Below are 12,571 nucleotides of genomic sequence, written 5' to 3'. Positions count from 1 at the left end.
TTTTCTTGATCAAATTTATGTTTTAAGTGGGTGGTACATTGATTCAGTTGAATAAAATTTAGTTTGGGCCCTTATGCAATCTTTCTGCAGAAAAACGAGTAGGATACAATCTCTGTCCTGATAATGGGGCTGAGCACAAATCTGTGAAGGATGGGAGGGCCGAGTAACAGTGAAAGCGTTTATCCATCAGTGTGCTGTTCAGGGTGCGAGCCCGGACACAGAGCCCGCCAGGACGGCCGCCCGAGGAGGCGGGCAGGCGGGGCGGAGCAGAGGAGCGAGGAGGGCTGACCGGCCAGGTTGGGTCGGGGAAGCCGGCCGAGAGGAAGGAGCCGGGCCGCCGAGGAGGGAGAGCCTGCGTGGCCTGCGCCAGCTCGTCTGCAGGGAAATGGCCCGGGCCCGGTGCCGGCACCACACCTCCCTGGGCAGAGGGAAGGCGGCCTCGGTGAGGAGAGCGGGGGAGGACGGGCTCCCGGGAGGGTGCGGGAGAAGGACTTGCTGAGTCGGTGAGGGGTCTGCTGGGGACCAGCACGAGGGCTGGGCTGGTGAGCAGAGAGCAGACACACCCCGTCCTGGACGGGGTCCTCGTCTCCAGTCGAGCCCACTGTTGGAGTCATGCTTTAGAGCCATGTGTCCGCAGAGCCGACTGGAAGCCCGTTGCTGTGTGGGTGCAGAGGATCCCGGGACGGTACAGAGCAGCTTCGGGTGAAGATGTGCTCTGTGGAGGTGGGGTGTGGCCTTGGGACGGGGGGTGGGGGGGGAGGGTCACTGAGTCCGCTGAGATGGTGCGGGAGGGAGGGACAGAGCCCTGAGACAGCCGGGCAGCGGCCCCTTGGAGCTCTCCGGCTTCACGGGGACCCTCTGTCCAGCCAGGTGGCAGCAGTGCAGATGCTCCTGGCGTCCCCCCCGTAGCTGCTCCGTGTCCCCCTACAGGGGGTGGGGGGACAGTTCAGTGAGCTTCAGAGCCTGTTGGCGTGGGTGGGACACGGTGCACGTGTGACCCCTGCAGGAAGGGACGGCGTCCGAGGTCTGCCCGCGCCGCGCTGGACCCTGCCTTGCGTGGAAGTGTGGACCAGTCTCTCGTTACTTGCAGAATTCCTCATCAGGCTACTTGCGGCAGGGGGGTCCCCCTTGGGAGGGGGCCTGTCGTGGTCGGAGGTCCGATCCACAGCAGGATCATCACCAGAGCGGCCCTCACCTCCGGGTCACTGCTGGCCCTGCGGCCAGCCGGCAGTGCGCACGGAGAGCACGGCGGCCCGGGCACCTGCCTGCGCCTCCCTCTCGGCCTCCCCGAGAGCAATTCGTGCTGCTGCGGTCCCCTGGCGGGTCCCTGGGGAGGCTCCCCTCGTCCCCACACGTATGCAAACCTTGGAGTTCCTGTGTCCCATCGCTTTTGCCCGCTCCTCAAAGGCACTCCCCCCTGAAGTTACAATCTGCTGTAACCCCTGAGGGGCCTCCGCTTGAGGCCGCGGCAGCCGTCAGGAGGGGAAGCGGGGCTCGGTGACCTTCACCAAGACTGCCCGCAGCTTGGCCACCCTTTGGAGGACAGCGTGTCTCGAGCGTGGGGTGGCCCTCCCACGTCTGGCTATTCGAGCTTGGACAAGGTGCTTACCTCTGTCAGCTTCCATTTCCTCATCTCTAGAAAATGTCTAAACATGGGGTTCTACCGGTGTTTCCCTGGCAGGACGGCTGGGAGGAATAAAGGAGTGAGCAGTGCCTGGTGGCAGCCTTCTATACACGGACCATTCAGAAAGCCTGTGGGCATCTGTTGGAAAGGCTGCTTTACACTCATCTCTGCGAGCCTTTGGGACACAGTGCATTGTACCCGAGGGGCCCCAGAGTGACCCTCAGGACTGCGGGAGGGGACGCCCAGCCCCACAGGCCCGAGGGCGTCACGATCGCCGTTTAGGAGCTTCCGCGGGAAGCGGTGCCAAGGGTGTCCTGCTGGAAATGGCAGCGATGACAGGGCTTTGGGGCGGCCTCTCAGGTCCTGGGGCGTCAGTGGCTGGCGTCCAGTCAGGAACTGGGCTGGGAGATGACGGGCCCCATGTGGCAGTGTCCACAGAGGACCCGTGGGGGTCTGGGAGAAGGACCCGCACCGGAGTCGGGGTGGAGCAGGGCGAAGAGACAGCAGCTCCTGTTTGCAGATCCTTCATCTTCTCTGTCCCCGACTCGTGTGACCCGGGAAGATGGGGACTTCGCTCTGTTCTTCTCTTCCAGTGGTAATTAAGCCATCTCTTGACACATGAACTAGCCGTGAAAGCATCTGCAAGGTCATTTAAAATCACGGTCTGCTTCTACAGAGCCGCTTTAAGCCTGTCGTTGCACCTGCAGTGCTGGATTGGGGGTACGGGACACGCACGGGAGTCACGGCCCACGTGGGACTGTCCGCGTTAAAGAGCGCCGTCCTCAGTGGCCTTCTCGCCATCCTTAATTTAGGCACTTTTCTTTCAAGTGAATTATTTAAGGAACAGCTTACAGCGAGATGCTTTTGTGGGGTGAGGAAGCACATCACGCCACCTGCCTCTCGTGGAGACTGTCTAGTGCTTGTGTTTAACGTGTCATGGGGTGCGTGGAGGTGAGCAGGGGTGCAGTCACACAGAAGGGTTCGCCCTGAGAAAGCACGCTCACCTGCGGGTAATGTGGGCGGCGAGGCCCCAGCGAGGCACACCTGCCCAGGTGACGGCAGTGGTGCCTCCACAGGGCTGCTCGGACCACTGCTCTTCTGTCCTCCACCCGCATTTCTTTCACTCCACCAGGACTGCAGCCACCTAACTCCATTTCTTCATTCCCGGAAGCATCTGCTGGCCTGGGGTTTCTAAGAAAGCGTTCATCTGCACACACGTTTCAAGCACAGGATAAATAAGACTTACAGCTGCTGCTTCTCCCTGCCCTATGGGAAGACTCTAAGTACATTTCATACATCTAAAAACCTGAGCTTTGCAAGAAAAAGGGGTAATATAAACTGAAGGCGTATCATTTTTAATAGTACAGCTTGTGACTTTTCTTCCTGTATGATCTCATGTTTTTACTTGCTTCCCTTTTTTCTAGGTTGTTACAAGAAGGAACCAAGTATTAAGTTTTGCTTTCAATGGAGGACATGATGATGGTGATGGTTGGCGACATCAGAGAGGTGTTCCTTGTGCCGCCTGGCAGGCAGTGTAGCAGTTCTCAGTGTGGCCCAGGCCAGCGACATGCCTGGGCGTCCCGGAGACCCTTTCAGGGTCCACTTTGGTAATTACCCCGACACTGCACTGTTCACTCTACCGTGAGTGCACAGTGGAGTCACGAGGCTGTGGGCGTGCGATCGCACAGGGATGGAGCACAGAGCCCGCCACTCATCTCTGACTTGTTTTAGAAAATACTATTTTCATTAAATGTATTAGTAAACATTTTTTTTAAAGTCTCGGTTTAAATCCTTTTTTTTTTTTAAATCCTTAAGCCAACTATTTTTTTTATCATTAAGTTATTTTTGGCTGTGTTGGGTCTTCGTTGCTGCGCGCGGGCTTTCTCTAGTTGTGGCGAGCGGGGGCTACTCTTTGCTGCGGTGTGTGGGCTTCTCACTGCAGTGGCTTCTCTTGTTGCGGAGCATGGGCTCTAGGCACACGGGCTTCAGTAGTTGTGGCTCGTGGGCTCTAGAGCGCAGGCTCAGTCGTTGTGGCTCGCGGGCTTAGTTGCTCCGCGGCATGTGGGATCTTCCCGGACCACCGCTCGAACCCGTGTCCCCTTAATTGGCAGGCGGATTCTCAACCACTGCGCCACCAGGGAAGCCCCTCGGTTTAAATTCTTAACAAGGTTAACATCAGTAGATAGAGGCCACAGAACAGAAGCTCTTTGGGTCCTGAGAGTGTAAAGGGGTCTTGAGACCCACTGGCGCTGAGTGGTGAGCGTGCTTTGGGCTCTCACTCCCTGGACGGGTATCGCCCCCGCCACGCTCTGGGGCTATTTGGGTAAACCTTGGTTTCTTCATCTGTAAAATGCAAGTGTTACTGCTGCTTCTCTCATAAGACTCTCAAGAGGTTTCAATGCAGTAATCTCGATAAAGCAGATTATTATCTTAATGATGGGAAAAAAGAAAGACTAAAGCAAATAATATCTGAACAATTTCCTAAATGTTTTCTACTCGCGAAGGCTTTCACAGTAACAGACCAGTGTCACAAGGAAAAATGGAGGTGTTTTCCAGTTACTGGCCAAATTCTCTATGTCTCAGTAATAAAATAGGATTTTTAAAACTAGAACGAGCTTTCCACATTTTAAAATTCAGATTTAGTTTTAGTTCTAGATGTTGGATCTAGAACATTTACTTCTCGCTCTATTAAGTAAAATGCTTTGAATTAAAATATAGAAATGGAAAGAGGGTGTAACTGGAAAAATAAGATTGATTTATTTTCCTTTTTGAAATTTTTCTGAACATTGAAGTATATGCCTTAGTAGAACCAAGAACCTAAAACGTTAATGAGGAAAATGAAACATTTCTTGAAATAATGGCTAATTTCCTGGTATTATGGTGCGATCACTGGCTGTAATTTAATCAACTGGTAACTCTGTGGTGATGACCAGTTGATCACACATGTCTGTGTGATAAAGAGCACACGTCCATTTTGGATGTATCTGTGGGGTCCAGGTGTGAAGTGGGAGCATGTCTACAGCCATTATTTGCAGAGCGGGGTCATCATACCACAGCCTCCATAATTTTCAGTTCAGTTTCAAACCTGTGGACCAGTAACCCTCTATAGTTTTACTTGGGATATACTCCTGGATATGCTCTTCTTGGTATTTTATTTTAATGATTGAAATATTTTCTGCATTTATTTGACTCATCCTGGAAATACTTTAAAGGGTTGTTACAGTGAAAAGTCTTTCTCCATACACTGACTCTGCTACAATAGTAGGAGAAAAACTTACCATTAATTTCCAAACGGTGGAAAAGTATTGTCCTTGTTTATTTGAAATTTGAAAATAGAATAAACATAATTTGAAAATTAAATATCATAAGTAAAAAATGTGGACAGTTCAAATACATATATTTGATTTTTCCTTTCAAATTAACAAGCTTATTTGAAATAGTAAATTTCACATCCTCGAGGTGAAATGTAATCATCGTGTTTTTTGGAGATCAGCTCTTTCTGATGATCCCAGAAACATGTTTGTGCAACTGATAAGCTTACCACAGTATTCTAGTGCTAAGTTGTACTATTTAATATATAAACAGTTTATCCCCAATGTTGTGTTCTGGGCTTGTTATGCAAAATCCTATGTAAATTACGAATTAAATTGTACTGTATTTCTTGACTAATCCCTTTTCCATCTGAACGTAAGTTTGGCAGTCTTCTCCTGGTGTGACTTGCCTTACTGGTAACCGCCACCGGCTAGCAACTCAACCAAACAGAATGTGTAAATAGATTCTTTAACAGCCAGCTGCCCGTGACAGTGCCGAGACCCGTGCTGTCTTCCCAGGCTCCCTCCCAGGCCCTTGCTGGGGTTTCTAGTTTCTAATTTTCGAGGGGCTGGAGGTTTCATGTAGAAGAGGTCGCGGGCAGGGACCTGTAATGCTGTCATTTGGGTGCGTCGGCAGAGTCTGCGGGCCGGAGTCCCTTCAGAAATGCTAACTCCCCTGTGGCTCCTGGGACAGCAGCCACCCGCCACGAGGCACGGGAACTCCTCTTCCCCCATGGGTCGGGGGGACTGTGGGGCCTTCAGCGGGGAGGGGGCAGAGGAATGCCCTTCCTACTCGGGCGGGTGATGGGGGGCAGGCACTCAGCATTCACTCTCCTGCCTCAGAGGCCTGGCGGATTATAGCCTCCCAAGTCCCCAAGCTTCTGGGCTGGGACAAGACGTGGGGGGGGACTGGGAGAATCCCAGTGACCAGGCTGGTCAGATGTGCTGGGCAAACTGAGGACTCTCACTTTCTCTTGGGGGAAAGTGCTCAGTCTCTGCTGGTGTGGGTGGTGGAGGCTACTTACCCCCGTCACCCCTGCCCAAAGACTGTCCTTCTCTTCGTTAGTGTGATGGCTCAGACGCGGCTCTGGAACCCCGTTGCTGGTACTGAGGCTCATCTCCATCCCATTGGAGCCGTGTGTTGCTGGGAGGTGTTTCCGCACCTAAGCCCGCATTTTCTAGTAGATTGGAGATAGTCAGAGGGGTCAGGAGAGTGTCTGCCACGTAGCACGTCAGTCACATCCCTTAGCTGTTACAATTATGAGATGCCAATCCACACTCACCTCCCACCCTCACCCTTCAACTGTCATTACTTCTGAAGCAGCCTAAGAATTAGGAAATCGGAAGGAGAGAAACCCAGGCGCTGATACGGTTACAGCTTTTGAACTGCTGGGGACCCTACTCAAATCGCTGGGCGTCCAGCTACCGCTGGGCTGTGCCTGCAGAAGTGGTACCATAGCCCCCTCCTTGTCCTCCGGCCTCCACCCCCCCCCCCCCGTCTTCACTGGCTTCACCTCATCTCCTGCCCTCCACACTCCCGGCAGGAGTGTCCACCTGCTGCCACGGCTAACATACCTAGTCCACACCCACCCAGAAATACCTGGAATAAAATGCACGTGTGATTTCGGGACCTACGACACAGATATCTTATGACCTAAACGGTCTCAAACGTATTCAGCCAGGGCTATGGGAGGAGACAGGTTGCCTCGAGGCCCTGGTGGGGAAGGGGAGAAGGTCCATGTCTGGAAGCTGTGTTTGCATATTTTATGGAGAAGAGGTAAACGGGGGGTGGTGGGGTGGTGGTGGTGGTTTTGAGGGTGCTGGTGGAGATGATGGGGCCTAAACCTACCCCCACCCCCAGCCGTCATGAGAAATGTTTCTGGTCACCTATCAAGTTTCCTTCTTGGGGTGCCTGACCCAGTGGGGACACATCAGCGTAGGCAGGGGGGAAAGTGACCGGTGCCCTCGTGGCCACCGACCACAGAGAGGTGCCGGTGCCACGACAGGAGCGTTCAGAGAGCTGGGCGGGGCCGCTGGGGCCGTTGGTCACATACGAGTGTACCCACATTTGAATACTCTTAGCTAAGCTGGGGCCATACCCCACACAACCTACTTACGTTCCTGGGTTAGCCCAGAAGAGCATATCCTATGGAAAATGTTTTTTTGCAGATCTAAACAACCGACAGTTCTCCATAAGTAATGCAGGGACTGCTTGTATGAAACTTTGACTTTATGACGTATTGCTCTGTAATTATTCACTGAATTATTCATGTATTCAACAAACGTTTGAATATCGAAGGAGTGTTTTCGTGTCTCTACCACTAGAATCTAAGTTGACGGTGAAGCTGTCTCATTCATTCTGAACCACTGCTGCAGCAATAAATACTCTCCTTTGCTCACAGGAATCACTCCTGAAAAGAACTTAATGTCCGGTACTTCCTATATCATGATTTCACTGAAACTGGTCTATTTTGCCTATTCAGGGAAAACTAGGTTTTTAATTTTAAAATGACCGTCTTTCAGCAGTGGCATCAACATTATATAAAAGCAAAAGCAGGAAGATTCCCTGAAATGTCTTTTCCCCACCTCTGAGCTCCAGCCAGCTTTCTCCTCCGACACCGGACTGCAAGGCCGGCCCGGCCAGAGGTACCACCCGCCGCCGCCGCCTGGCCCACCATCTTAAAGGCACCGAGAGGCTCCTCAGGATTTTCTCTCCAACGTGCAAGGACTCCGCCTAGGGCTTAGGACACGCCCGGCTCTCCCCGCCTCTGGTGGATTAAAACTAGCCCCTGGCGGTGGAAGGCCAGCTGGGGAGCCTCGCCCGGTCCAGTCGCTCGTGACACCAGCCGGGCGCAGCGGCTCCTCGCCCCGCCGCGTCCTCGGCCACCGCGCTCGGCTCCTTCTCCCGCCGGCGCGTCTGGCTCGGCGTGGCCCGGGCGGACGGTGCTGTGCCCGCCGAGCCAGGCGAGGAGACCCGAGTCGGGGCAGAGCCCCCGGCCCCAGAAGGGAGGGAGGGAGGAAGGAGAGAGGGGTGCCTTGGCGTGAAGCCCTGGCTGTGGGCGCCGGGACGTGAGGAAGCCGGAGATGCTGCGGCCGGACCGAGGTGGGTGCGGAGCGAGGACGAGGGCCAGACCCCGGCCACCCACGGGGAGGGCGCTGAGCCCCGCGCACCGAGACTAAAGCCGCCCCTCTCCTTCCAGGGCGCTGACGACCCGCCGGCCTGGCAGCACCATGCCGTTCCCGCCCCTGCAGCCGCCGCCGCCCACCCCCACCCCGGGGGTCCCGGCCGCGCGCCCACCGCCCCGGAAGCCGGGCGCCACCCGCAAGGCGGCCGTGCCCGCCTGCGCCCCGCCGGGGCCCTTGCCGCCCGCCGCGGCCGCGGAGAAGAGACGGCCTCCCGAGCGACCCCCGGTGCTGCTGTCCAGCTCCTGGCCCTCTGCCACCCTGAAGAGGCCGCCGGCCCGCCGCGCCCCCGGCCCGGCCTCCCCGCGCGCCCCGCCCCCGTCCGCACCCGGCCGCCCGCGCGCCCCGGCTCCGTGCACGCCCCGGCCGGCCGGCTCCGGCGACGGCCCCGCGGGGGTCGCCACCTCCGGGGCCGGGCCCGACGCAGCCCTGCACTTCTCCCTGAGCCTCACGCCTGAGGCCGTGCTGGTCATCCAGCGGCGCCACCTGGAGAAGCAGTTGCTGGCGCGGCCCCGTCGGGCGGCGCCCGCGCCCTCGACCGACGCCGGGCGCCCGCTCGCCCCCTGGCCCCGGGCCCGGGCCGCAGGCCTCGGCCGCCGCCCGCTGCTGCCCGGCGGCCTGCAGGGCCCCGACCCCGGCCCACGGCCCGCTGACCTGCGCCCGCTGCTCAAGGTGTCGCTGCTCAACGAGCGGCACAAGTACGACGACGTGGAGTACGAGGAGGAGGTCGCGGCCGCCGACGAGGGCCTGGTGCGAAAGTGCACCGAGTGGCTGCGCGGCGTGGAGTCGGCGGCCGCCGCGCGCGACCGGGCGGGGCCCCTGGACGCGCTGCCGCACCTGAGCTCGCTGTGACCGCGCCCTCGGGGGGACTCGGCCTCGCTGACGCCCCGCGCCCCTCCCGGGAGCCGAGGGGCCCACGCGGGACGCGGCCCACCTCCCTCGGGGGCGGACGGCCGCCGACCTCTCCCTGCCGCACGCCGGGGCCTGTGGGTCTGCCTTCTGCACCTGCGGGCCTCTTCCACGCCCACAGGTGTCCTCGGGGCTCGTGGTGGTGGTGGGGATGAGCGGGGGTGAAGGTGCCTCTCAGCTCCCACTCCTAAGGTTCGCGTAGGTCCCGGAGACCCTCCGCGGGGCGCGGGCCCCCGTCTGTGGGTGTCGCTCTGCGGGTGCGCTACGCCAGGTGCCCTGGTCCGAGCAGTGGGTGACAGCCACGTGTGGGTGTGGGGCGAACCAGGAGGGTGGCCGTCTGGTGCAGAGCTGGACATGGTGCTGCACTTAGGATTTTGTTTCTGCTGAGTAGAAACATGTCCCGGGGACTGGAAGGCCTGGGGGCTCAAGTGAACCGAACTTCCCAACGGGAAGGGGGAGGGTAGTGACCACCAGGAAGGTCCGCCTGGAGAGTGGGCGCTGTGACGGGCACAGTGCTCGGTGGTCACAACACTGACTCGTGGGGGCTTTCGAGCCCACGTACACACACACGCACACTCACATGCTGACACTCACACACACGCACTCAGCTCTCACACTCATACTCGTGCTCTCATGCACACTTAACACACCTCACACTCGTGCTCCTACAGGCACACATGCTCACACATCCTCACACTCACACTGGTTCACATGCATGCTCTTGCCGGCAGTGCTGTCTCCACTCACAAACCTCACACGCGCGTGCACACACACAAGGCTTTCTGAAGCACAGCTGCGGCAATTTTTTCAGCGTCTGGGGTAAGGTGTGAGCCGGAGCGAGGCTCAGCTTCTGGAAAATGCATCCTCTGTACTTGAAGTGCTGCTCACAAATGTCTTTTGTGCTACAGAAAGGAAGGGTAGGCAGAGGGAGGGGGCAAAGTGCGGAGAGCTGGACCCAGACGCAGGACAAGATGTGCCGGGCCAGAGAGCCGCTTGTTTAGGGAGAAAAGTGGGGAGTGCAGAGCAGATGTGTGTTTTCAGTATTTTTAACCGCTGTGTGAAAATCAGTGACGTGGTGGCTTTGTACATTTGTATATAGTGATTTGAGAAAAGGAAATTTCTATTATTTGAACAAAGGGTGAGACTCTGCTGCCTTTCAGGGGTCGTGCTCTTCCCCACTAACTCCAGGCTGATTTTTCTAGATTTGTTTTTTTCCACGCATCTATTTCACTCGAAGGTTGAGAAGGGGCAAAAATGTTATAATCAGATAAAGCTCATTATAGAACAGTGTAATGTATTACCTCAATTTTGGACTTATTTTGTGAAAGTTAATGACTAGTTTGATGCTTATCTCATTCGACTTTAATGTGTCAAGTCTTGATTATATTTACATGGAAGCTTTACATTTTTAAAAACCAGTTTGTATTTTCCTTGTGGAGATCTTTGCTCTAATCTCGCTCTCTCGGGCCAGGCACAAGTCTAGGTAGACACGGAGCATCTAATTTTGTGGGAGCTAGATCAGCCGCCAGATGAGATGCAAAACCAAATACCCCGCCCGCTGAATAGCTTGCCTCCTGTTTGAATGCACAGGGCTAGACCGTCTTTTATTGTAAATGAGTGTATTACTACCAGAGAGGCAAAGCCAGCCATCGTCCGGAGGTGACATTAAGACACGTGTCTCATGAATGCTCCGGGCACCCCCGGTGGCGTCTGCAGAGCTGGGTCCTGGGGGAGAAATGAAAGCTCGTTCTGGACGTCAACCAGCAGGTTGAGAGTGAACTGTGAATTCAAGGTGGGCAGAGTCGTAACTTGCTCTCATTTGCACTTAGCGCAAATACCGGTGATTAAGAGGCCCAGGGTCCTGCCCATCGTGACGATAACAGCATTTTAAAGACTTTGCTAAAGGAATCGACGTTTGCAGAGCGTCTTTCTGCGTCTGCCCGTGTGTGTCTGGGTCCTGCTGCTGCTCATGCGTGGTCTCTGTGCCCCTGTGTTATCCTTTGTCTGTTTCCCTCTCCTCACCCTCCCCCCTTCTCTGGGCTCCTAGCCCCATCTCGCTCTTAACTGGCAGCAGTAAGACACCACACACATTTTTCTCCCTTGCGACGTCGGGTAGAGTTGTGTGCCTTGTTCGTCACTTTAAAAGCAGATGTGTGGAACGTTTATACTACGCTGGTTGACGACCCTCAGTAAAACGCGAGAAAGCTTCTACACATGACACGTGACGTCTGTTCATGTTGTAACTGATGTTTTGAGGATGTTTTCTAAGTCACTGTGCTGCAGCTTCTTAATGCTTAAATAAAAGAGAAATTTGATGACTGTATTTCTTTTTAGGAAGATATTAAACACTGATCAGGAAGAGATCACCGAGATATTTAGAGATCTTCTGAGGGAATTCCCTGGCGGTCCAGTGGTTAGGATTCAGTGCTTTCACTGCCAAGGGCGAAGGTTCGATCCCTGGTCAGGGAACTAAGATCCCACAAGCTGAGCAGCGAGACCAAATAAATAAATAAATAAATAAAGTTCATCTGAGATGGTCTCTCCGTGGTGCTGCCCCACCTGGGGCTCTGGAATTTCCAGGGGTTGGCAAAGGGTCATTGGCCTTAATTACTTGCCAGCAGTGACCAGGATTTTAATAATTCTAATGCTAGTCAAAGAGTATTGAAATAAGGTTGGCAACGGTACTCAACCTCCTGTCGTGGCACAGACCCCCCCATGAAAGCTGTATTCAAGTATACTCCTAAGGATATGTTGCAGAGCGTCTTGCTGGAAAGCAGGTGCATCTTTTCCGGAAATAGCAGATGCCAGAAATCAGAAACTTCAGTTTTGTGGTTTCACAAGAAATGATACGATTCTGTGGAAGGTGGTGACCTGTGGGATCTGGTTCCATTAAACTGACTCTGAAATTGTAATTTTGTACCTTTGATGTTAGCATGAACATTTCTGCGAACTGTGAAATGAGCAGTAAAAACACTTGCGTGTTACAGACCTGCGCACAAACGCCTTGTCACCAGTGAGGGGCCCAGCGTGACCTGGTTCAGACCAGCACTGCCTTTGTCCAGATGCTGCCCGGTGAAGAGGGCTGCTGTTCCCGTGGCCTGGCATGGTGGCCCTGTGCTCAGCTTAGAGACTGAGCACCTCCCCAGTTTGGTCCAGGAGAATGTTCACTTGGAGGTCACAGGTGGCCTTTGGAGCCGTCCAGCCTGCTGTTCTTTGTCAGCCATCTCTCATTAAATTTCTGCGTCTCCATCTCTTAAGTGTTATGGGGATAAGAGGACACGGTGGATCCTGGTAAGGATTATGCTGAGGTGTGTGTGTGAAGCGTTTGGGACCACACGGTGCATCCCCAGCTCAAGGTCAGCTGTAATTACTACTTCAGAGAATCTTTACTCTCCAGAAACATGATTCTCTGGCACTTATGTGTGCAAAATCAAAACCCTCCCTGGCTAGAGTATTCCGAGATTTTTCTCTCTAACCATTGAATGCACATGTGTGGCGAGGGCTAAAGATTTATTTCCCTGAGGAGTTTAAAATAAAAACCTGT

At 54.9% G+C, this 12,571-nt stretch overlaps 1 protein-coding gene across 6 annotated transcripts; it reads left to right on the top strand.

The window, feature by feature from the left end:
* The first annotated feature begins 149 nt into the window (after positions 1-149).
* LOC117314527 (proline-rich protein 18) lies at positions 150-12,245 on the top strand. 6 transcript variants are annotated; one of them, XM_073789818.1, is made up of 4 exons: positions 150-723; positions 1,007-2,952; positions 3,049-8,038; positions 8,136-12,245. In XM_073789818.1, exon 4 carries the CDS (start codon positions 8,167-8,169, stop codon positions 8,968-8,970), a length of 804 nt encoding a protein of 267 aa, XP_073645919.1. In that variant the 5' UTR covers positions 150-723; positions 1,007-2,952; positions 3,049-8,038; positions 8,136-8,166; the 3' UTR covers positions 8,971-12,245. The 6 variants fall into 6 exon arrangements, with proteins under 6 accessions (XP_073645919.1, XP_073645925.1, XP_073645923.1 ...); XM_073789824.1 differs by lacking the exon at positions 150-723 and having other exon boundaries at positions 766-1,601; positions 2,757-2,952; XM_073789822.1 differs by lacking the exon at positions 150-723 and having other exon boundaries at positions 766-2,219; positions 2,757-2,952.
* Positions 12,246-12,571: the final 326 nt, after the last annotated feature.

The sequence above is a fragment of the Tursiops truncatus genome, chromosome 12 (assembly GCF_011762595.2).
Source record: "Tursiops truncatus isolate mTurTru1 chromosome 12, mTurTru1.mat.Y, whole genome shotgun sequence".
Lineage (NCBI taxonomy): Eukaryota > Metazoa > Chordata > Mammalia > Artiodactyla > Delphinidae > Tursiops > Tursiops truncatus.
Note: the sequence above shows the minus strand (reverse complement) of the source record. Positions and strands in the feature narration are given on the sequence as shown.